Source organism: Thermobia domestica, chromosome 11 (assembly GCF_964235325.1).
Source record: "Thermobia domestica chromosome 11, izTheDome1.hap1.1, whole genome shotgun sequence".
In the NCBI taxonomy this organism is placed as follows: domain Eukaryota; kingdom Metazoa; phylum Arthropoda; class Insecta; order Zygentoma; family Lepismatidae; genus Thermobia; species Thermobia domestica.
The window spans coordinates 22738519-22762206 of record NC_137464.1 but is presented as its reverse complement, the minus strand read 5'-3'; the positions used below and the strand labels follow the sequence as shown (position 1 = coordinate 22762206).

The following is a 23688-nucleotide window of genomic DNA, read 5'->3' as shown; positions in this document are numbered from 1 at the left end:
AACTGAAGGGTACGAAAGTACAGTTGCAAGTAACAACCGTAGTCATAATAATATAGTTCTACTAAACAACGTTGAAAATAGTGGGTAATTAGGTGGTAAGTAGAAATGACCAAAACTGAAAAGTTTACATCGATCATTTCGAAATACAGCTAGAAGATTAAATTTACAAGAAATAACAAAAATCAGTGAAATTTGGAGTTATACTAAGCATAGTTTGAGGGGGAAAGCGAGCATCCCCGGTGGGGATACTTCAGCTGACTTCTTTGGGGGGGGGAACAAAATGTGATTGAGGGGGAAAATCCCCCTCATCCCCCCCGGTAATTCGCACCCTGATTATTATTATTATTATTAATCTTTTATGTACTGTAAAAGAAAAATATGAACCGTTAAGTAGTAGATTTTATCTGTTGTTTTTTGATATCTTCTAACAGTAATAACAAATTGCTTGTAAATACGCAATGATTATCAAGGACAATGGCATATTAATGTAAGGACTACTCTGCAGACTAGCAATAAACAATAAACAATAACAGATTAACAATAGTCTTAAAAAAAAGTAACTAACTTGGGCACGTCAGAATGTTCGCGAGAATATAGGGACGCATAGAAGACTAGCAAAAAACGTGGTGTTATTATTACTCAAAGGGCCGTACGATGGAGGCTTTAACGTTAATGTTAATGGCACTAATGAGCACTTACTTGCTCTAACGGTTAACCTCATTTTTGAGATGATTCTTAGAAGTGGGCGTGTTGGCATGCAGTTGGAGTACTAACGATTTGCGTCACTATCGAACACTAACGTAGCACTAGCGACGTTTAAAGTCGAAATTGGAGTCTGACATAAGTGGCTTGTCAACTTCACGGACATTATATTTTCCTTGAATGCGAGAATTTTGCGCCCGGGAAATTTGCGCCCTACCACAAAAATAGGAAAAAATGCGCTCGTAATATATTTGCACTGGGATGTTTGCGCCCTACCCCAAAAAGAGGGGAAAATGCGCCGGCTATATATTTGCACTGGGATGTTAGCGCCCTACAATTCAACTTATTATTGTATTGTGTAAAGTAACTTCCACTCGCACTTGAACTAGGCTTGCCTCTCATCGTCTCAGTGAGTTACTCCATCCGTTATAATATTCCGAACAAATGAAAAAAATACAATTTTAGTTCACTAAAGGGCAATCCATACAAATACAATTTTTCATTATACTACAAAATTTACAATAAACGTATAAATGACTGATATATAATTATTTATTAATATAATCAAAGAGTATAATTTAATCTACAAAAGGCTGTTTGGCTCTACCCAGATATCTCTGTTCACAATCCTTGCGAGTTGTTTGGCTTTTCAGGACTCAAAATATAGAAAAGAAAATGTAAAGTGAATGTAAAATCAGTTCAGTAATATTATCAAGAAAACTATGTACAGTGTGTTTACTTGCTGGAATTACACTTCAAACACACCATTGCGTTCAGTCGTTCTTTCAGAAAAAATGTTCCGGGGGCACATTTAGTATTCCGGAGGGGAGTCACTGCTGGTACTATTCTATTTATTATTATATTATAGACGTATTATTTTGGTCTCCTCCGAGGGGGCACTCTGAGAGCTCTGGGGAGGCCAGTGTTCCCCCAAAATCATCTCTGGAAGAAGCAGTGATTGCGTTGATCCGTTGTGTTCTTTTGGCTTATATTGAAGTTTATTCTCCCCTTATATAGCCACAATGAAAATAAATCACAAATGGCATGGTTGTGGGGGGAGGATTGTTTATGCTGTAATATCAGCCCCTCCGAGGAAATGCGTAAGCTCCAATAGGTTCTTTTCTTTCGCAGGGCTCAAACTTCCCGGTGGAGGTACATCGCAGGCGCAATTTTCCCTGTTCTTGAGGTAGGGCGCAAATTTTCGAGACGCAAAATTCTCGACACCGTTCGAATGACCTCGGAAGACGATATCTTTTTCAATACTTTTTTTATATTCTTTTACTCGAGATTTCTTCATAGCTTCTTATTAAAATACTTACTAATATCTCATTTTATTGTCCTAACCAATCAATATGGGTATGTTGTCAGTAAAATATTTAGATTGATCGAGCCTCTGGTGTGTAACCACAGTATTTCATATCATGCCCCCATTAGAAATCTTGGCTAAACGAACCAATATATGTTGCCAATAAAATAGTTTAGAATGATTGAGCCCCTGGTAAATAACCACAGTATTTCGTGACAGACCCCCTCCCTTCCTATTACCATATTCTAGCTACGTGCCTGACTCAGCTAATTCTCTACATTCTTTACCAAGCACACATTTTCTAAAGCGGAAAATGCTCTCTAAATACCTAAGCTCATTATTTTCAGCAGATGCACAAACTGGGTAACATTCTATCTACATGAATGTTATATATGTCGATTACTGGAAACCGCTTCTCGCTATCTATTACCATATTTACTATATAATGATTAACGTTAAAACCGGAAATGGTTGATTTGTACCGCTTCCGGTTTGAATATTACATTCATCAGGGAACTCGATTCTTAACTATTGACTCTGTACATCATGGCCAAAATTGATTGGTAATCCATCAGATAGTTCTTGAGACTGTTTGTTTCACTGACGGACAGAATGAATATATGTATAGAGTTTTGATAAAATAAATTCGTTAATGAGTGATGATGGAACAAATATAAGAAAGGGAACCAAGAGTACCACCGGGAAAATTTTCGAACACAAAATTAGCCATCGAAAACCCACATGTCCTGGGTTAGAATACCATAGATAAAAACTCTACCACTGAGTCATCAATCACCCGCTTATTAGTTTTGTTAACTATTATATTAATATAAATTAATGAATGCCTGCTTATGTTAATTATTGAACAATTACATTGTATACTTCGTAAAGTCAAAAATTATAACTTTGTATTTACTGTACATACAGTGAGCGCAGAAAGTGTTCGTACACCTATGCTATTGAAACGAGAATGCCTGCGAAAAAGAAACAGAAAATTTAAGAAGTGTAATAACACACACAATATGAATAATGAAAACTAAGCTTTATGAATATATCAATAAAGAACCACAAAGACAAGTTTAATGGTCAGAAAGTAAATAAATTCCGTAGAAAGTGTATAGAGTGGACGCAAAAAGTGATCGTACACCTGACGTACGAATACGAAACAAAGATACCACAACTGGGGTTCACTAGTATTCACCTGAGTATACACCTCTGTATAGCATGACGAGTAACAGAATGAGTTTAGTTGTGAATAAGAGTGAAAAAACTGCACGGTGGGCTGTCGAAATGGGAAGCAACCGAACAGAAACAAATGAGGAGACAAGAAAAGTAATTATTAAAGTGCATAAGAAGGGTAAGTCTTTGAGAAAGATAGCAAACCTCAGGGGCAGATCCAGAGGGGGGCGATCGGGGCCATCGCCCCCCCCACAAGAGGAAACTTTCTTATTTTATATATAAATAAACCCATCCATAACAAGTTTGAAGCTCTTAAAAGTAGCAGTATTACTGCCGACCGCCCCTTCCCCAGAAGTCCGTCCTGGATCCGCCCCTGTATAGAGTAGCCACAATCGAGTATTTTCCGCTGTATGTTTGGAGTCGTTGTCTTGCTGAACAATAAATTGTTTTCAAGAACCATCTTCTGCGCACTAGTATGGAGATATTCCTTTAATATGTTAATATACACTTTGTGGATCATCACTCCATCGATAAGGTGGAGACGACCCACTCCTGAGGCACTCATACAACCCCAGACGAGCACGGACCCTCCTCCGTGTCTTACTTTAGGGACGAGATTTTGAGGATTCATCTCTGTATTCACCTTGCGCCATACCATACGCCTCCCATTGGACTCGATAAAATTAAATTTACTTTCGTCCGAAAATATGACCCTATTCCAGAAAGAAGCCTGATCCCTTATCTTTATACTCTTTTTCAAACTTTAGTCTCTTTATACGATTTGTCTTGTTCACCCAGAACATTTTCCTGGTTATCCGACCATGATACCCTGTAAATATTCCGCACTGTACTGGCTGATACTTTAACACCGCGTGTTTCCAGACCCGTTGCCAATTGCACAGCACTACTTTTTGGAACCTTTTTTCTTTCCCTAATAATGTAACGTTTAACTTGTTCACTCAACACTCTTGGTCTTCCAGTTCTTTTTTTTTTTATTATTATTTTTTTATTATTTTTTTATGGTTTCGCACAGTGATAGAAACATTATACATCGCAATTATTGTTTGTACTGTTGAACGAGGCCTGTCTGCAAGGTTTGCCAGGGGCGGATCCAGGACGGACTTCTGGGGGGGGGCGGTCGGCGGTAATACTGCTACTTTTAAGAGCTCCAAACTTGTTATGGATGGGTTTATTTATATATAAAATAAGAGTTTCCTCTTGTGGGGGGGCGATCGCCCCGATCGCCCCCCTCTGGATCCGCCCCTGACTCTATAATACCTTGAAACAGCTTCGCACACCTCCCCAATCCCCAGACATGAACCCCATAGAACATCTATGATCTGTTCTGGAGACAAGAATCAGAAGGCACAGCTTGTCTACTAAAGAAGGCCTAAGAAAAGCTATTCAAGAAGAATGGGACATAATCAGTCCCGAAGCTACAGAACTACGAACTACTACAGGTGAAATCAATGCCACGAAGACTACAGACAATCATTAACGCACTGGGTAATCCCACAAAATATTAAATAACGTAATATACTTTATAAGCATTAATTCAATGATAAGTGTACGGTGACTTTTTGCGTTTACAAAAAAGGAATTCTCTCTTTTCTTCTGAACAAAACAGTGACTGTCTTTGTCTGGCCTTTCTCTTGTATATAGAAATAAAATGTATGAACGTGTAGTCTTAATTCTGGTTATATATATATTTTCCACCTCCCGTTCTCATGCTAGCTGTTTTCAATATAAAGTATGCACGGTGTACGAACACTTTCTGCGCTCACTGTAGGTATGTTGACAATAAGCGAATGTTATTAGAATATTTGTTGAGATTTATTTTCCTTCACTGCCTTTCGCCTGATTAAAAAGTAGTTTGCAGTGCTTTGGAGCAGCTGCAGGTGGGAACGCGATAATGTTTGAGACATACCGGCGACTTTTTTGTGTGTGAAAATAAGACCTTTCTCATAAAGTAGTAAATAACTGCAGTAGCAATTGTCTACGTAAATGATAAAGACATATCCAACTACAAGAAATTAATACAGTATATATAGCCTATTCATTATTGTGTTTCTCTTTTAACAGCTACTAGCTAAGGATGGCCAATTCCAGAATTTTTACTTTCCGGAATCCGGAAAGTAAAATCGGAAAAATTCCGGATCTCGGAAAAATTCCGATTTTTTCTAAATTCCGGATTTTTTCCGAATGTCGGAATTTTTCCGAAATCCGGAATTTTTCCGAATTCCGGATTTTTTCTGAATTCCGGAATTTTTCTTAATTCCGGAATTTTTCCGAAATCCGGATTTTTTCCGAATTCCGGAATTTTTCCTAATTCCGGAATTTTTCCGAAATCCGGAATTTTTCCGAAATCCGGAATTTTTCTGAATTCCGGAATTTTTCCGAAATCCGGAATTTTTCCGAAATCCGGAATTTTTCCGAATTCCGGAAAGTAAATTTTCCGGAATCCGGATTCCGGAAAATTTTGGCCATCCCTAATATATATATATATATATATATATATATATATATATATGTATATATTCACCCTATCTGGCCAAAAGTATCCGGACACCCAGTGATACGAAGTCGGAGAGTCCTGAAGCATATACCGATAGGGTATTGGTCCCCCTTTTGCATCTATGACAGCCTGCACACGGCTAGAGAGGCTTTCCACCAGTTTTTGATATGTGGCAATAGGAATGGATGTTCAGACGTCTATCAGAGCTGAAGTGAGTGCTTGCAGGGAAGATGGTCGTCTTGGAAGTCTGGCTACGTAATTTGCGTTCCAATTCGTCCCAAAGGGCCTCAATGGGATTGAGATCTTGGCTCTGAGAGAGCCAGTCCAGTTTTTGCCAATTTCGTAAAACCGTGGCTGTGTAAGTCTCGGTGTGTGACTGAGGCAGTTATCCTGCTGGAAGAGAAATGGGCCCTCCCGAAATATTGTCATAAAGTTGAGAGAGCAGCATTGTCCAGAATGTCCAGATACTTCTTAGAGTCCATGTTTCCCGCAACACGAACTAAGGGATCCAGACCAAACCATGAAAAACACCCCGGACCATGACGCTGCCACCACCAAACATCACAGTCGGCAAAATGCAGTCATTGCAGAAGCACTTGCCGGGCATCCGCCACATCCGTCCATCAGACTGCCAGATTGTATACGGGGATTCGCACTCCACATTTTCACATGTCCAACGTCCAATGTCGGTGAGCTTTACACCATTGCAATCGATGCTTCGCATTTTGGAAACTGATGTTCGGCTTGTGCACGGCTGTATGATCATGGAATCCCAGGTTCTTTTAACTAGCGACGAACAGTCCTACTGCTAGTACTAACGCCCGATGCACTTTGACACTCCTGTGTGATTTCTACCAATGAGGACTTGCGATTTTGTTTCACTACACGTTTAAGCGTTCTTTGGCTGCGTTCAGTATTTTCGGCCTCCCTCGACGTTTCCACTTCATAATTACATCCTCCACAGTGGATTTCGGCCTCTGTAGCATGTCCGTAATTTGACGAACAGATTTTTTACTACGGTGGCATACCACTATCACACTACGATCAAAGTCACTGAGCTCCGTAGACTTACTCATTGTAGCGCGATCGCATCACTTTGACCACCCACACTACTCCCGATGCTCGCTTTCAGTCACGCGCCACTTGACGTCACCGGCCTGATCCACTTCCTCGGAGGGGTGGCCAGATAGGGTATAATATATATATATATATATATATATATATATATATATATATATATATATAAACCAAGCTTCTTCCCTTATTTTAAAAAAGGGGTTGGTAAGGTGAGTGTAGGGGGACACCGAATTCTACTTCGCCCCGAGGGCTGAAATTTCAAGATGCTACTCTGAATATAGGTAATGAACTATAATTTTATGAATATATACAAGATGCACTTCACTTTTATTTCTCTTTTCAGCCGAGAGTTTGCGAAAAATCGGTTAGGAGTTATTGAAGGCTTGTATGACTATCAACGACTAATGAATGCCAACTCCGTGCAAATTGAAGCTGAAGACATTGGCAAGGACATATACCAAGTAAAAAAGGTAAGTTTAACATCTAAAATACGTGCCGTACTTTTCAGAGTGCGAGAAGACTCCAGTTGATTCCTGAAATAATGGACTACTTAATTAAGATCGCTACTCTATTTCGATAGGCAAAAATAAAAATCAGTAATTTAATATTGTCACCACAAACAAAAGGGAATGACACAAATTTTCACATCCTTCGACGTTCATTCTTCATCCTTCACAAGTATAATGGTAAAAACAAAAGGGCAATCGTAAATTGTTTTAATTCTCGATTAAATTAGCAAAGTAACTTTCGTCAAGTAGTGCTATGCTAATAGTTTCTGCATAGATTGTGTTATATTGAATCATTATAATTATTATGATATTGTAAACGTATTTTTAGTCATACATTGTATATAGAGGGCCGTGGTTAGCGAGGTGCAAGGAAATGAAGAGTGTGACCTTTGAGCTTCTGCGGAGCTTCATCCACACCTCAGGTTGTCAAGGAAGATAACATTGACGTTATAGATGATATTACAAGCATTATAAATTTTATTTCTGAAGTGATAAGGCAAATTACAAACTTAAAATCTTATAAGTTGAGTGATCTTTCGTGACGAGGTTTTCTCCTGACCTATTAATTACATTCTTTTCAACGCCTCTCACTGAAGTTTGGAAACACTTGTAAATTTGAAACTCACCGAGATATCTCCCACCGAGTTCTGGTGAACGAGATTTTAGAGTGGGTCACAGACCCGCTCGCTGAATCCTAGTGTCGTCTCTGACTAGAAGAAAGATTATGTACACCTTATTCTAGATAGAACTAGCACATTTAGTATGGCTGTTTTGAGTTAAAAAAATGTTCTAAGTCCAACTTCGGGAATCTGAAAATAGTAAACCAAAGGTGTCAGGTTCCTGCTCCCAAGCCAACCTACGCAAATGATATGAAATGTGATTTTTTTTTAAAACTTGAATGTAATAAGTTGAAATGGTATTAAGTTTAGGAAGAAGTAACGTTTATTGGCAAACTTAATTATACAATATTTCGAAACCACGTATACATCTGAGCATACAAGGCCGCGGTGCCTGCTGCTTTAGTGCCTATCACGTGCGCCTTTGGTGTACGGGGTCCCGGGTTTGATTCCCAGCGGGAGAGCCTTTGAAATTTTAACTGTCCTCGATGTTTCTGTGTTCCTGTTCCTGTCATTCTAGGTTTCTGGTAAAAGCGAGTTAAAACAAGTATGATAAAAAGCGAGTAAAATTAAGTGTAAACTAGTAATAAGAAAGTTAATGAGGCACGTTCAGTGAATCAGTTAACTTTTTAAAAAAAGAAAGTGGTAGAGCGTTTACCTTTGGTGCATGGGGTGCTTGGTTCGGTCCTACCTCGCGCCAAGTAAGCTTTGCGGTGGACAAACATGATGCACGTGGATTTTCTTGGGGTTCTCCCGTTTCCTCCCACTCTTCATTGCACTAGATGGCTTGTTTTCGGTCTGAGTTTGACGTTTTCAACACTAATCCTTAATCATAAGCTATATTATTGAAATAATTTTGTAAAATTACGCTTAACATCTTTTCAAATATAGGTACATATCTGGGTCAGCTCTTTTGAAAGTGTTTTTATTAAACTTTTTCTTTTTTCATTTGATTTTCATGTATTCTTATTTTTGGTTCACACTTTGTATCTCTTTAGTAAATGCATTTATTGTTTCTTTTGATAGGTTGATAATCACTTGCATGGGGGGGGTTCTATAAATCGCATGATGTTAATAAACTTTATGAAGAAGAAATTGGAAGTTGATGGCAACAAAGAAGTTCTGACAGAGCAAAACCAGACCATTAAGTTGAGAGAGATTTATGCGATGGAAGGCATTGATATGAACAAAGCAAACGATGAAAATATCAGTATGCGTTGCGTAAGTACGTCAGAAAATTTTTTCCTACGAGTGTGCTTTCACTTGGTGTTTTTCTATCTTAATGGTGTAAAATAGATTGTCCTTTAATGTCAATAACAATAACAACTCAGGAAAAAAAATCTCCTCAACATATTTGCCTTCGTTGCTCTTTAAGTCCTAGAATATCATCACAAATGTAATAGGTACTGGATTTGGTGCTTACAGGTCCACCCAAATTGTGGATTTCTTTTTTAAAATCTAATGTTAAACATTTCCATTCAATGTTAATCATTTCCATGCGTATAAGGTGCAAGAACCTCAAAAGTCTAGTGATTTGTATTTTTTTTTTTTTTTTTTTTTTTAAGCCTTTCTGAGTGAAGCATCTCTCAAACTGAGGGGCAATCATACCATAGTCCTTAGTTAAGTGTTTATAAAGGACAATAAATATAGCGAATATTTAGATGATTTTTTTTTCTTACAGGATGAAAGCACCTTCGGTCGCTTCGACCGCTTCAATCTGAAATTCCGACCGTTTAAAAGCGCTAGATTAGAAAAAGTATTTCTTTCAAGAAATAATATGATTGATGGGGAGTACTTTGGTGCTTTGTTAAAGGTGAGTATTGAACGTTTTACCTTTCTGTGTTACTAGTAGAATACGGATCAATATGCACTAAAATGTGGAAAATATGCATGCAACTATGTACTAAAAACAAGTAAGATATACACAATTATATGCAAAATATACTCTAAAGGAAATAAAGGATCATATAAAAAGTTGCCGTGGTTTTTTGGTACATTTTTGAACAAAAAAAATATTTATTGAAAATCAATCTTAATCAAGTACCGTCTGTCAGGAAAGTAAATGTACATCTCTTTTTTTGAGTCTGACATTCCTGCGCTCTAACCGTGGAGAATATGAGAATTAAATCAATCAAAAGTGCAATGAAGGGTAAGAAGAAAAGCCCAATCTGAATAAGACATTGAAGAGGGGCACAAGCTGTGAATACGAATAGTGCATGGTGTATATAAAGGACGACACTGAAAGAGAAATCCAGAAACAAGGTAAACGGATAAAATAGAGTAGAAATTGTCGAAGTGGGAACACAAAATACAAATGCGAACAAATATATCAAGAACTAAGCGCTTACTAAGCTTGGTGTAGTGGTTAGGGCGCTAGATTACAAATCCGAAGGACGTCAGTTCGAATCTACTTTAAGGAATATACTTCTTTTTTATTTTTTAATAATGCATACAGCACATGAGAGGTGGTAAAAAAGAGCGTATTACCCGTTTAATATGTTAAATGAAAACGTGTTAAAAATTCCGGTGAAATTTATTAGAGAAGTGAAACAATGAAAACGAGGCAGCAGGTATATTTAATCAGGGGTATGTATCAGAGGGCGGTGATCGGAAAAAATGTAAATTTTCCCGAATTTCGCACATGTGAGTCTCTACGATAGGAAAATTTCTTCAGAAATGTACCTATTGCAGATTATCATGTCAGACATGCCGTAAAAATATCTATGTACTTTTGCCGATCATCACGCTCTGACGCGAGAACTACCCTCAGTTCTAAAGTTTCTCCCTCTCCTGCTCTCTCTCTCTCTCTCTCTCTGGTTATATAGGGGTTGGGCAAAAACATCTAAAACGTTTGCAAAAGTGTGAAAATCATACCTAGTATGGTGTGGGGCCTCCTTTTGCGTCCAAAACAGCTTGGATCCGACATGGGACGTATACAGCTCCTGAATCGTGGTGTGTGGAATTTTGTACCTTTGTTGCTCCAAAACATGCTCCAGTTCCTTAATGGATGCTGGTGGAGGGTAGTGAGACCGAACACGCCTTTCTAACTAAACCACAATGGCTCAATGATGTTCAGATCTTGTGATTGTGGGACCCAGCGGAGGTGTGATAGCTCCTGGTCATGCTCCTCAAACCATGATTTCACAGTTTTTGCAGCGTGACAGGGTGCCAAATCATCTTGGTAGATGCCATCACCATCAGGGGACAATATTTGGGCCATGGGTAGAACCAGGTCCCCCAAAATGGCCTCATACGCCTTTGCATTCTCATTCCATGCAGGACTATGATGGGACCTGCAGAAAACCACGATATCACTACCTATACTGTAACAGAACCACCCTCGTGCTTTACAGTTGGGATTAGACAGTCTGTATCATAGGCCTGCGACGGTGTTCTCCATACGTAAACACGACCGGTTGTTGGAAACAAGGCGAAGGTTGATTCATTGGACCACATTGTAATATACCTATTACAGTTAGGTATAATACTTCCTTTTTATGGCGAAATTAGAAATGGAACACCCTATATAATAATGGTTCTTATTAGTAAAAGTTTCGATTTATTTATTACATTTATTCATTTTACGTTAAAAATTAACTTTTTCTTCATATAATTCAATGATAACTAAGAGAAATAGACAATTTTATATTTTTGGTAATATTTCTCTCTGTTCTTAAATAGTAATTAAATTTTATCTATGTCTATTTCCTTATTTAGACAACAACAATGGGTAAAAATCTGGTTTATATTTTTTTTCTTCCAAACCATCTGTCAGAACAGACACACAAGTGTTTCTTAAAGAATCCTCCAATCATAAAATTAATAAAATAAATTAGAATCCCCTCGCCCTTCTGAGATTCCCAAAAATCAGAAATTTTGCCAGATGTTAGCAGCATCATAGCGTTAGTCACGAGGGTGTTTTCCGTGGCTGTGATTAGTTGAGAAATTTCATCTCATCTTGGTCGAGAGGTAGGATCGTGTCTTCTATCATCAACCATTGAAAGATCAACATCTTCTGATTTCCGACGCAGTGACTATAAATTTGGTCTGCCTACTTCGGTAATATACTTTGTAGTTCAGAAACAGTTGTGATCCTAGACGTTACTAGTTCAAGATAACATATTTCAGTAATCAGTGAACAATATTTAGAATCCAAAATTTTATTTTCAAAGAAAATAATGATTTTGAAGGAATTCAGCCACCATAACGGATGAGTGGAATTGATTTGGACTAAACTTGGATATTTCAACCTTCAGTCTGCAAGCAGTGAGTAAAAGTGTTAGTTATCACAGACAAGATTGGGAGGTTTTGGAGTTTGTCATCATTTTTTTTTTTTTTTTTTTTAATTTTATCAAAATTTTCTGTTTTTTGGACTAGGAATAACCTGTCCCTATCTCCAGCTTGTACAGTTTGTTCAAGAGATTTTTTTTCCAACATGATGCATTGTAATTTGAGGCGTGCTAAGTTGGTCAACATTATGTGAGTTTAAAATTCGAACCGGGTTTCCATCCATCTTGATTTGTCGCTCCCATAATGTAGGATATTTCCACAATGTAGGTTAATTGCGCTAAGATTCCTCTCCCTTCAGGGGGGGATCTTCTTCAGGACAATTTGATAGGTCCTCTTGAACCTAGCAATGATTTAGTGAGCCTTATGTAATTGATGTCATTCTGATGCAGTAGTTGAATAGTTGGGAGTGAGTGGATTATTTAGGACGATTTAGTGTTATATTTATGCAATTAATTATTTGTTTTCTTACATTTTGGACAGAAACCTTAACCACAAAAAATAATTTATTCTTGCTTCAGTACGAAATTCAGTGATCAGATGTTTAAGTTTTATCAGTACAAGGTTAGATTTTGCAATCACAGCGCCCTCTAGTAGGGAAAGAGCGTCCGCGCAAGCGTTAGTCAATTGTTGTCGTCGCGTTAACGAGGCAGGTATTGGTAAAGAGGATATTTTGTTATATTTACAAAAAAAAAAAAAAAAAAAAGAAAGAAAAAAGAAAAAAGAAAAAGAAAGAAAAAGAAACGGAATAACTAAAGTTTTAGGTTAGTAGGTTGTATTTAGACGAATCGGTATTGGCATTTTTTACCTCTTCCAATTCGAAATAATTGTGTAATCGTAAAATTTCAACCTCGCGTTCGACTTTAACAGAACTTCCTAGCCTCCGTACTTTAGAATCTTACTTGAGTAGAGGATTTATTAAAGAGTAGTGTGAATGTAGGTTAGAAGTAGTTAATATATTGAATGATAATGGTGTAAATGGCTATATTAATGATTGAGTGTGCTTTAAATGTGAGTCGTCGCGATAATAAGTAAATATAATTTTAAAATGAGTCATTGTTATTTATGTAAATGGCCACCCCAAAGCATACTTGTGCCAAGAGATTTTCGCCACTAGAGATATACTTGTGCTACATGACCTCCTATTAAATATTTATCTTTAGATAGAAAACACTTGACCACTGGCTCTCACATTGCAAACTCACATGAAACAAGTGTTGTGTTAAGTTAGGCTATTGAGTTTGCCTTGTTCTAATTAATTCATAATATTTGTTGACTCGAGTTCTATTTATGAGTGATACTTAGACTAAGAAATCGAAGCGTGACTAGATAGAAATATCTGTGAAAGGTTCAAGGTGGCGACGAAATGGTTTTCGCAGCGAAATTAATTTCAAATACCGATAATTTTGAATAGCTTATATTTAGCTACGGATTAAAGTAGCTAATTCATGAAAGTAATACGACCGAAGTATGTCTAATTAATCTAGAAAACCTGAATTAATGTGAGTTAGTCCCCTAGGATTTTTTTTTTTAAATTTCTTTTCTTTCTTTCTCAGTCGTTTGTCGAATTTAAAATTTACTGAGATTCAGAAGTAAAGGATGGGACAAGAGTGAATAATATTGTGAAGAAATCCTATTTTTAGTACGATCTGTAATTCCGTACCAGAGTGTCGTTCTCCCCTCCCCCCTTATACCCTTCAATTTTTCTTAATTTAATATTAGATATTGGCACCCTTGTGTACTGGTAGCCACTAACAAGAATTTGGCAAACAACTTGTTAGTACAAAGTTTATTTTTTTTTTTTTCTGTTCTGGCTATCCCCGTCTGAATATAGTCTCTTTAAAATCTCTTTTACCTCGACTCATACTTTTGTCGTTGGGATATCGAACAGTTTTTTGTTTTAGAAATTTCCAAAAACATAGACCTAACCGACCTTACGGCTAGACCGTTCGTAATTCTGATTGGTTGGGCCAGATACGGTGAGTATTAATACATTTATGGGGACTATTCACTCCCTATAAATGTATTGATCTGGGCACGGACTTGCGAAACTTTCCGATCAGAAGACACCCCAGCGTGGCGTTACTTAGGCCCGCCCCGTTTCGAAAAATAAAATAAAAAAAATCGGCCTAAAATCGACACTTGTCGTACATTTTTTTGTGGTTCGTTTATCACTTAACGACCCTTCTCTCTTTCGTTTTCTTCTCTTCCTTTTCCTGCACTTTTCTATTTACGTGTTATTTTTTTCAACCCTCCCCGTTTTTATTTTATTTTATTCTTTTTTTTGATTTTACATTCTTATATTTGACTCTGAAATCGTTCATATGCAGAGTTAACTTGGAACATTCAATTGAGACATTGACAGACAGAACTTGTAAGGTTATTTGCTCTTATCGAATACCAACGAAGCTTTATGCTACTAGTTTTGGCCAGTTGTGTTTGAGATCGATCGCACGGTATGATACCTTTTTCCTCTTCTTCCCCTACATAGTACAGGCCTATCAATTGTTTATTGAAAATTTCGTCTTTTTTTTCTGTTCATAATTTCATTTTTGTTTCCACGAGTACCATGGGAATCTAGAAATCTCTGTAATACCTGCCGTAAATTTTGGGTAATTTTATTTAAAGGGTGATTAAGGATTCGTTAATATATTATTTTTTTTTTTTGTATGTTTATTGTGATTTTTAACTACGTAGCTGTATTTAATGTGTGGCAATGAGTAATGAAGCTTGAAATTTATTTAAACGGGGTAATTGACGTGAAATAAAGAGAGTAAATATAAGCAGAATAAATATAATGATTATATTAGTAAATATTGATAATATATGTGAATGTGTTAAAGGGTCTTTACCTACACCGCCGGTGTGTGTTTGCCATAATTTTCATAAATATGTTCCGCGTAGTTAGATAATCTTTGTATGTTGTAGAATGTGTAGCACTATGCCATATTACATGTGAATCCTTGGTGTTGGGAAATATAAACCCTGTGTCACTAACTAAACCCTATATGTATGTAACAGCATGAAGCATGATAAAGGGCAGTTTATAGTAGTGATGAATGTTCAATGGAATTTCATAGCCTCCATACTTGAGAATCTTACCAGTATGAAACTACCAAATCTCTTTGGCCTTAGTGAAATCATGGCGACGGAAATTAAGATCTAAAGGTGCAAGACTAAACAACTGAATTTGAAAAAAAAAAAATAAATAAATAATCATAATCTCTTCAATTGATAAAACCAATTTAAGTTTTCTATTAATTATTTGAAACTTACTTCCCTCCGATGTTCCTGTAACTCCGGTGAACGATTTTAACGTTATGATAATTAATAAACTTCATAGTATATTTCAATTTGTGACTGTTGGATTTAACTTTAGAGAAAATTAAACCGATTTGGACTAAGTAGTGGAAAACTGGATAATGTATAAAAATATCCACTAGAAAAGTTTTGGAAAGGTGTAATAGAGACACTACATGAACATAAGTTGTCCTTTTAATTAATACTCGCAACTCTTGTAGTGCAAGGAGTCGGTGCACTTTAGTGCCAGGACACCTAACATGGTACAGTGAACGTGCGCTTTAAGAAGTGAAGTTAATGATAATATGAGAGATGAACTCATTCCAAGCAAATTTACCTTTTTTTCTTTTTTTTATTGTTTTATTTCGTTTCATCAGACATATATATATATAATTCTTTTATTCTACCTTATTTTGTTTGAAAATTTATCCAAATATATTGTAACCTATAATTTTGTAATGACCAATTCTTATGATTTTGGTCTACTCCTCGACTTTATTTACCATTGAATATATGTTCCTGTTTTTTCTATGATCTACACAATAAATGTACTAAAAAACGAGGTAGAATAATTCTTTTTTTCTTTAAATAAAAACATCGTCCTGTGTGTAACTGTGTGTGCATGTAGATGGATGGATTTTTTTTATTTTTAAGTATTAGTGTTTTTTGTGATATTAAGCGCAGTAACTATATATATGTGAATGTTTATAAAATGCACAATAGTCATAGTCAATGTGATAATGTAAATTCTAGTTTGATATGGCTCTGAAAGGCATGCCAACATCGAAGAATAAGCTAAAGCCAGGTGAAACATTCTGTTTAAATTTTTTTTATTTTATATATTTTTTATTATTTAATTTGAGCAACTCAAAATACTACCAGAATTTAAGTAAATATACCGGTTTACATATAGTTTAAAGATAAACAATCGCCACTTCTTATGAACTGGGCTGGGTTTGGGTAACTTTAAATTGCATAGTTACCTGGATCCACGTCAGAGTGGTATGAGCGGTATGCAATACAAGAAGGATATGGAAAAGAAAATCCTCTAATATTTCTACCTTTCCTCTTATCTTTTCCTCTCTTTCTCCCATCTTTTTCCTTTTCAGAATGAAGATGAAGATAATGAAATTAGAAGGAAGTAAGAACGGAAGAAGAAGAGGAAAAAGATGGGAGAGAGAGGAAAAGATAAAGAGAAAAGGAGGAAAGGTAGAAATATTAGAGGATTTTCTTTTCCATATCCTTCTTGTATTGCATACCGCTCATACCACTCTGACGTGGATCCAGGTAACTATGCAATTTAAAGTTGCCCAAACCCAGCCCAGTTCATAAGAAGTGGCGATTGTTTATCTTTAAACTATATGTAAACCGGTATATTTACTTAAATTCTGGTAGTATTTTGAGTTGCTCAAATTAAATAATAAAAAATATATAAAATAAAAAAAATTTAAACAGAATGTTTCACCTGGCTTTAGCTTATTCTTCGATGTTGGCATGCCTTTCAGAGCCATATCAAACTAGAATTTACATTATCACATTGACTATGACTATTGTGCATTTTATAAACATTCACATATATATAGTTACTGCGCTTAATATCACAAAAAACACTAATACTTAAAAATAAAAAAATCCATCCATCTACATGCACACACAGTTACACACAGGACGATGTTTTTATTGAAAAAAAAAAAAGAATTATTCTACCTCGTTTTTGAGTACATTTATTGTGTAGATCATAGAAAAAAACACGAACACATATTCAATGGTAAATAAAGTCGAGGAGTAGACCAAAATCATAAGAATTGGTCATTACAAGTCATTGGACATTGGTACATTGGACAGTACATAGCTGCCTGAAATCGAGCTCGTGTCATATAATTCCCTACATGCCTCCTTCACATTTAAAAATCCTAAGTTGGATCCACGATGGCGGCTTCCAAGATGTCCGCCATGGCAACCATGTGCAATATGGTCCATTACCCACCCGAACAACATATACCATGAACCAAGGTGAACACCAAGCCGTTGGTGTGCTACAGAGGTGTTAACCGACTTATGCCTCACTCTGTAGGTTTTCTTTCGCAAGGCTGTGTGTAATAACGCAAAGTGGAAGATTTCAATATGAGCGGAAAAATTAACATGCTTATGACCAGGGCTATCAATCTGCCGAATTATTAAGTAAACAAACCTTAGAGAGCTACGGGTAGAAAAGTGAGTACACATTCAGAAAGATTAGGTGTGATGTGTGCATGTCAAAAAAGATGCGTATACATAGTTATTGTCGTGATTTATTGAATTAATAAATCACTTATTTATTACAGATGTCATATCATATTTGTGTGTGTGGGGTAAGGCAATATTGTATTCAGATTCTACGTCCCGTTGGCCTAATTTTCTCCCCCTACCCTCCAATATAAATTACCTAATTCGCACACTGCTGATAAGTATACTTATAATATCTCTTTTCCTTTTACTTTCTCTAATTTTTCATTTAATAGGAAACATTAAATAAGTTAGAAGATATGCCTGAAGAAAGATGGGAAATTCGATACACTGTTGCTGGAAGAAACCAAAATGAGTGGCATAAATTGGCAGACTTTCTACGCAAAAACGACCTTGTAACACGTCAGTGCCGCATAGTAGTTCAGGTGCCAAGAACATAGTAAGTATTCAAATTTATCTATTCATGCAAGTTGTAAGACGCCATTATAATAAGAATAATAAGAATAAGAATAATTTATTGTCGTTAAACAACATGATGTTGTAATAGACAACGTCAAAATTTAAGTTCGCGTACATGTAATATTTACAATTTTAATTAATCAATACAATATTTTATATTTTACCTAGTACTACTTTTCTATTCTAATCCTGAAATTTCTTCCTGAAATTCTGAAATACTATATATACACTTTTCTAAGAGTCACTTTTTACAAAAACATTTAAAATTTTTAATCTCATTTCTCTCACTCTAAGTGGCAATAGATTATACAATTTCATCCCTATATATTTATAACTATTTTGAGTTTTACCCAGCCGCACATGGGGAATATTTATTTCATTTTTGCGCCTTGTATTGTGTGAGTGAACACTACTTCGAGTAACATAATTTGTACGGTTTTCTTTGATATACATAAGGCACGATAATATGTACAAGGACAGGATGGTCATTATTTCAAAATCTTTGAAAAAATGTCTACAAGATTCTCTCTCTATTCCTGTTATCCTTCTTATCGCTCTTTTTTGCCACTTAAATACTGTTTGTGCCCGGGAAGAATTACCCCATAATAGTATGCCATACGACAGATGAGAGTGAAAGAAAGCATAATATGCAGTGATTAATAAACTTTTACTTACAGATATTTTTAATTTACGTAACACATATACTGCCCTTGATAATTTTTTACAAAGTTGCATAGTATGCACATTCCAGTTTAATTTCGTATCTAAGTATATCCCTAATAGATTAACTGAGGAGCATTCTTTTGTATCAGTTGTGGAGCTGCTGAGATGAAAGTATAACTTCTCTGTTTTATTATGATTCAAATGTAATTTATTGTGGAACAGCAAACAGTAGATTTATCTATTGCTTTATTATTTTTCGTGTGTCTTCCGTTGATATTATTATCTTTCATTATAAATGTAGTGTCATCGGCATGCACAACAGTGGTTTCTAATACGTAGTCAGGTAAATCGTTAATATATACCAGAAATAGAAAAGGTCCCATGACACTTCCCTGTGGCACTCCTGTTAATATTTCAAGTACGTTTGACTGTTTATTTTGTACACACACAACTTGTTTTCTACTTTCTAGATAACATCTGATCAATAAGAGCTCAGTTCCTCTGATCCCATAATACTGTAATTTCTGAATCAATATTTCATGTGAAACAGTATCAAAAGCCTTACTTAAATCTAATAATGTCGCGCAAGCGAATGAACTGTTTTCAAAGGCATCAATTATCTCAGATACAACTTTTTCAACAGCTTTAATTGTGGACGTACCTTTCCGAAACCTATATTGTGCACAGTTAATGAGATTGTTATTTTCAAAGTACAGAGTTAGTTGTTCTTTCATGCGATGTTCAATAATTTTTGATACAATTGGTACGAGAGATATTGGTCTATAGTTGCTGGGACAGTTTTTGTCCCCTTTTTTTATGTATGGGAATAGTAACCGCAATCTGAAGACAATCTGGGAACACTCCTTCTACTAGTATCCAATTAATTAAGTGTGTAAGGGGTTCCACTATTACGTCTATAATGTTTTTAATTGTACTATTAGTAAACCCATAATAATCCTCTCTACTAAATGGCTTAAACTTACGAACCACTGACAAAATTGCTTCAGGTGTTACGTTTGTCCATTTAAATGTCAAGTTACTAGTTTGATTTCTACATGAACTTAGAATACTTTTAAAGTCTATAACACCGTTTTCTGCGGACTTAGAGATATTGCTTGTATTACCATTTACATACTTAGCACTACTTACAAAGAATTCATTAAAAGTGTCAGGGGATATTGATATTGAATCATTTTCTTTTCGTACCCCTATTTTCCTGTTTATAATTGTCCACCCTACTTTAAATTTATTTGTATGGTTTACAATAAAATTGTCGTTTGCCTTAATTTTTGCCGCACATATTTCCTTTCTGTAGTGTCTTTTAGCTCTGATGTATTTTTCTTTTCCCACAGGTTAGCCCGATTTAGCCCTATTATACCAAGCAATGACAACCTTACGAAGCTCTGCTAGTTGCGGAGTGTACCAGTTACTAACATTTTGCTGTAATTTATTTGTAGATAAGTTATAGCATTTAAATTTTCTTGGACAACATTCGTTTAGGCATCGTGTTAAATTATACATAAAAAATTCACACGCTTCTACTACATTTTTACATCTGAAGAATATTTGCTGCCAGTCAATTTCTTTTAATTTATGTCTTAAACTACAGATATTATCTAAACTAAGTACTCGAAAACTCTTGGTCACCACCCTAGTATTATTGTGTTTGAAAAGGGGTATAACACCCATAGGCCATCGTGATCTGACAATGAGCACTGTACTACACCACACGATAAATCATTTCTATATACATTTGTAATAATGTTATCTAAACAAGCTTCCTTTCTTGTTGGCTGATCATTTAGAAAATAAAAGTTATATGATCTAAGTATATCAGAAAAATAATTCTTGGTAGGAGTATCAACTAAAACATTGATATTTACATCCCCCAGATATAATATTTTATATTTATCATGCTTACTTAAGTAGTTAGTAAGGTCTTCCCAGCGTGCAAGAAAGACATTGACATCCGTATCTGGTGTTCGATAAATTGATACCACAATTGTTTTCGCGCTAGGAAATGAAATTGCAACTACTTCAAATTCCCCCTCATAGCAGAAATTATCTACGTTAATAACAATATAGTCAATGGTGAAGCCATCTCTTAAATAAATTGCTACTCCGCCATGGGTAATTCTACTTCTATAATAGCTTGCTGCCATGATATAATTTTTAGGTACGTATAGAAGTATTTCTTCATTTCTAAGCCAGTGTTCATTAACGCAAAGAATATGGCACGGAAATGAGTCAAGAAAAATTTCAATTTCAATTAATTTGTTTCTTATTGATTGTACGTTAATGTGGAACAGCAAGATATTTTCAAAGTCACAATTTATAACACCTTTCTTGTTTGAAAACAGACCAGAGTTACTTTGTGCTAAAATTATATCATATATGTTTCTAACATTAAGAAGTCTAGTTAAGCTAGATTGTTTAATTCGATCAACTTCATTATTATCTATTTGCTCAATTTCTTTTGCTGTGCCATTGTATGCCTCTGTAAACATTTTTCTGTTGTTTTTCGTGCACCCTTGTATAGCATTATGTTGAGGTTTACCTTGCACGTTCTGGTAATATACATTTATTACATTGTAGTCACTGTTACCTCTATTGGCTAAGTGCTTGGAATTATTATTGGGACTTGCATTAAAAAACTATTATCATCATACTTTGTAGGAACCTTTCTTATTCTATTTGATTTTCGCTGAGTTGGACTAGGTGCACTTACATTACCCTTCACCTCCTCCATAAGTGGACTTATTTTGCGAAACGACATTTTGAACTCACCACTGTTATTGACACTCAAGAAAACCCCCAATACCAAACCTGAAGCATGTATCTCAAAAAATAGTTACTTCAAACTTTTTGCAAAATCTGTTCTTTTAAAATTTTAACGCTCCTAATTCAAACACGCATGCGATCGAGGATTTTTTTTTTTTTTTTCGTTTGCATAATTGTTTCATAGGTACAAGCGAGTCAATTGAGCACAGTATTGATACGAAGTCAAAGTAACACCCCGCGATCATCCCTATTTATAAAGGTAACTAAGAAAATTATGTCGCTTTTTGTGGAGTTCTGTGTTCAATTGGCCCTCACACACTGAGTTGAATGCGAATCGGGAAAAGGCGGTCAGTTGTTGGGGTGGGTATATCAACATACTACCTGCCTAAAGCAGTTCAGTTACACCGTGAACTTGCGTAAGGACAGAGTAACATGGGACCTCCATAGAGCGTCATAAGGGCGTGTATGCTGTACGAGTTCAAACTGGGGTCAAATGTGACTGCGGCAGGGCGGAAAATTTTCTAGGCCTTCGGTGAGGATATCGTGACTATGCAGACAGTGCAGCGATGGTTTAACAAGTTTAAGGACGGTGACGAAACACTCGAATACGCACCATGTGCCGGAAGACCAACACATGTACAAAATGAAGATCTTCAGGCAGCAATTGAGTGCCCAGTGCCTAGACATGTGCCCAGACATGTGAGGAACTGGGACTACAATTTAATGTGAAGAAACCATTCGGCAGCACCTCCATCAACTTGGGAAGCACTACAAGTTGGGTCGATGGGTCCCACATGATTTGACTCCGGGCCAGAAGGCAACGCAAGCAGACACCTATGTTTCTTTACTGTCTCGTCTGAGGAAGGAGCCGTTCCTGGACAGGGTGTTGACATGTAATGAGAAGTGGGTTCCGTACGAAGCTCCACGCGCCGTCATCATTGGTTAGCATCCCATGAACCGGTTCCAAAATAGCCGAAACCAGCACTGCACCAGAAGAAGGTCCTCATGTGTGTTTGGTAGACTCCTCGCAACATCGTGCATCGGGAACTGCTTCCAGCTGGTCTTGCATGAATGCAACTGTGTACAATCAGCGAAGTTTGAATTTTCCTGTGACCCATAATGAAGCTATTCGTTTGATTGGCGTTTCAGTCGTGGCTCGTCGATTTGGCCATGTTTCATCTAGCGTATGAATGTTTCTTTTTCCTGCTCGTAGTGTTCCAAGTGGATACGAGCAGAGTCGTATCGTAGCAATTTTTGCTTTTTCGTCAACTCATGCAGAACCTATTGTGATGCAATTTTCCTTATGCCTAAGCCTCTCTTCAGAATATGCAGAACAGTTTTATGCGGAACTCCAGTCTCTTGGACCAGCTCACGAATAGAGTGTCGTCGATTACTTAGTGTCTTGTAAGCAGTAACAGCATTCACGTCTTCTTCACTGACACGGGGAATACCAGATCTTGCATGTTTTCCTCATTTTTGAGTTCCTCCGTGAAGGCTTGTACCCACCTTGCCACAGTTCTGGAAGAAATTGCAGGTACCTCGCAAATCTTTTGAAAATCTTGACAGTGTCGTGCCGTACGGCTTCTAGTACATTAAATTTTTATTCAAAACTGCTGTTCTTGTTTCGAAAACATAATGGCAACAATGAATTTGCTTTACACCGTCCGCGTACGTATATGTGTGTAACATAGAACGCCAGGTATATGAGATTCTGTTCTTTTCGCCTACTGCCCTCGCGTGTGACGTCGGAAGGATCAGTCCATTTGCGCTGAGGTGAAGTATATAGGTAACCAACATCTGGTACGAGGGAGATTATTTAATTCCGTTGCGGATCGTCTCTAAAGCAATGTTGCCATTATTAAAGTTTCAACCCTCGTATATTGTTCTACGCAGATAAAATTTACATTAACATCGAGTAATGCTGCAAATAGCATTTATTCAATGAAAAGAGTAAGGGCCGCGGTGGCTCAGTTGTAGAGCCTTCCTCTGGTGCAAGGGGTTCTTAGTTCGATCCCTGCTCGCGCCAAGTGAGCTTTGTGCTGGACAAACTCCTTGTATGTGGGTTTT

At 36.5% G+C, this 23688-nt stretch overlaps 1 protein-coding gene across 3 annotated transcripts in view; it reads left to right on the top strand.

The window, feature by feature from the left end:
- LOC145663978 (AMP deaminase-like) overlaps window positions 1-23688 on the top strand; it is a 134398-nt gene that overhangs the window by 40583 nt on the left and 70127 nt on the right. For all 3 annotated transcript variants that reach the window (XM_081730235.1, XM_081730236.1, XM_081730237.1), the window contains 4 exons: window positions 7123-7249; window positions 8932-9126; window positions 9587-9718; window positions 17994-18157. In XM_081730235.1, the coding sequence (XP_081586361.1) occupies window positions 7123-7249; window positions 8932-9126; window positions 9587-9718; window positions 17994-18157 (618 nt within the window). The remainder of the gene's footprint in view (window positions 1-7122; window positions 7250-8931; window positions 9127-9586; window positions 9719-17993; window positions 18158-23688) is intronic.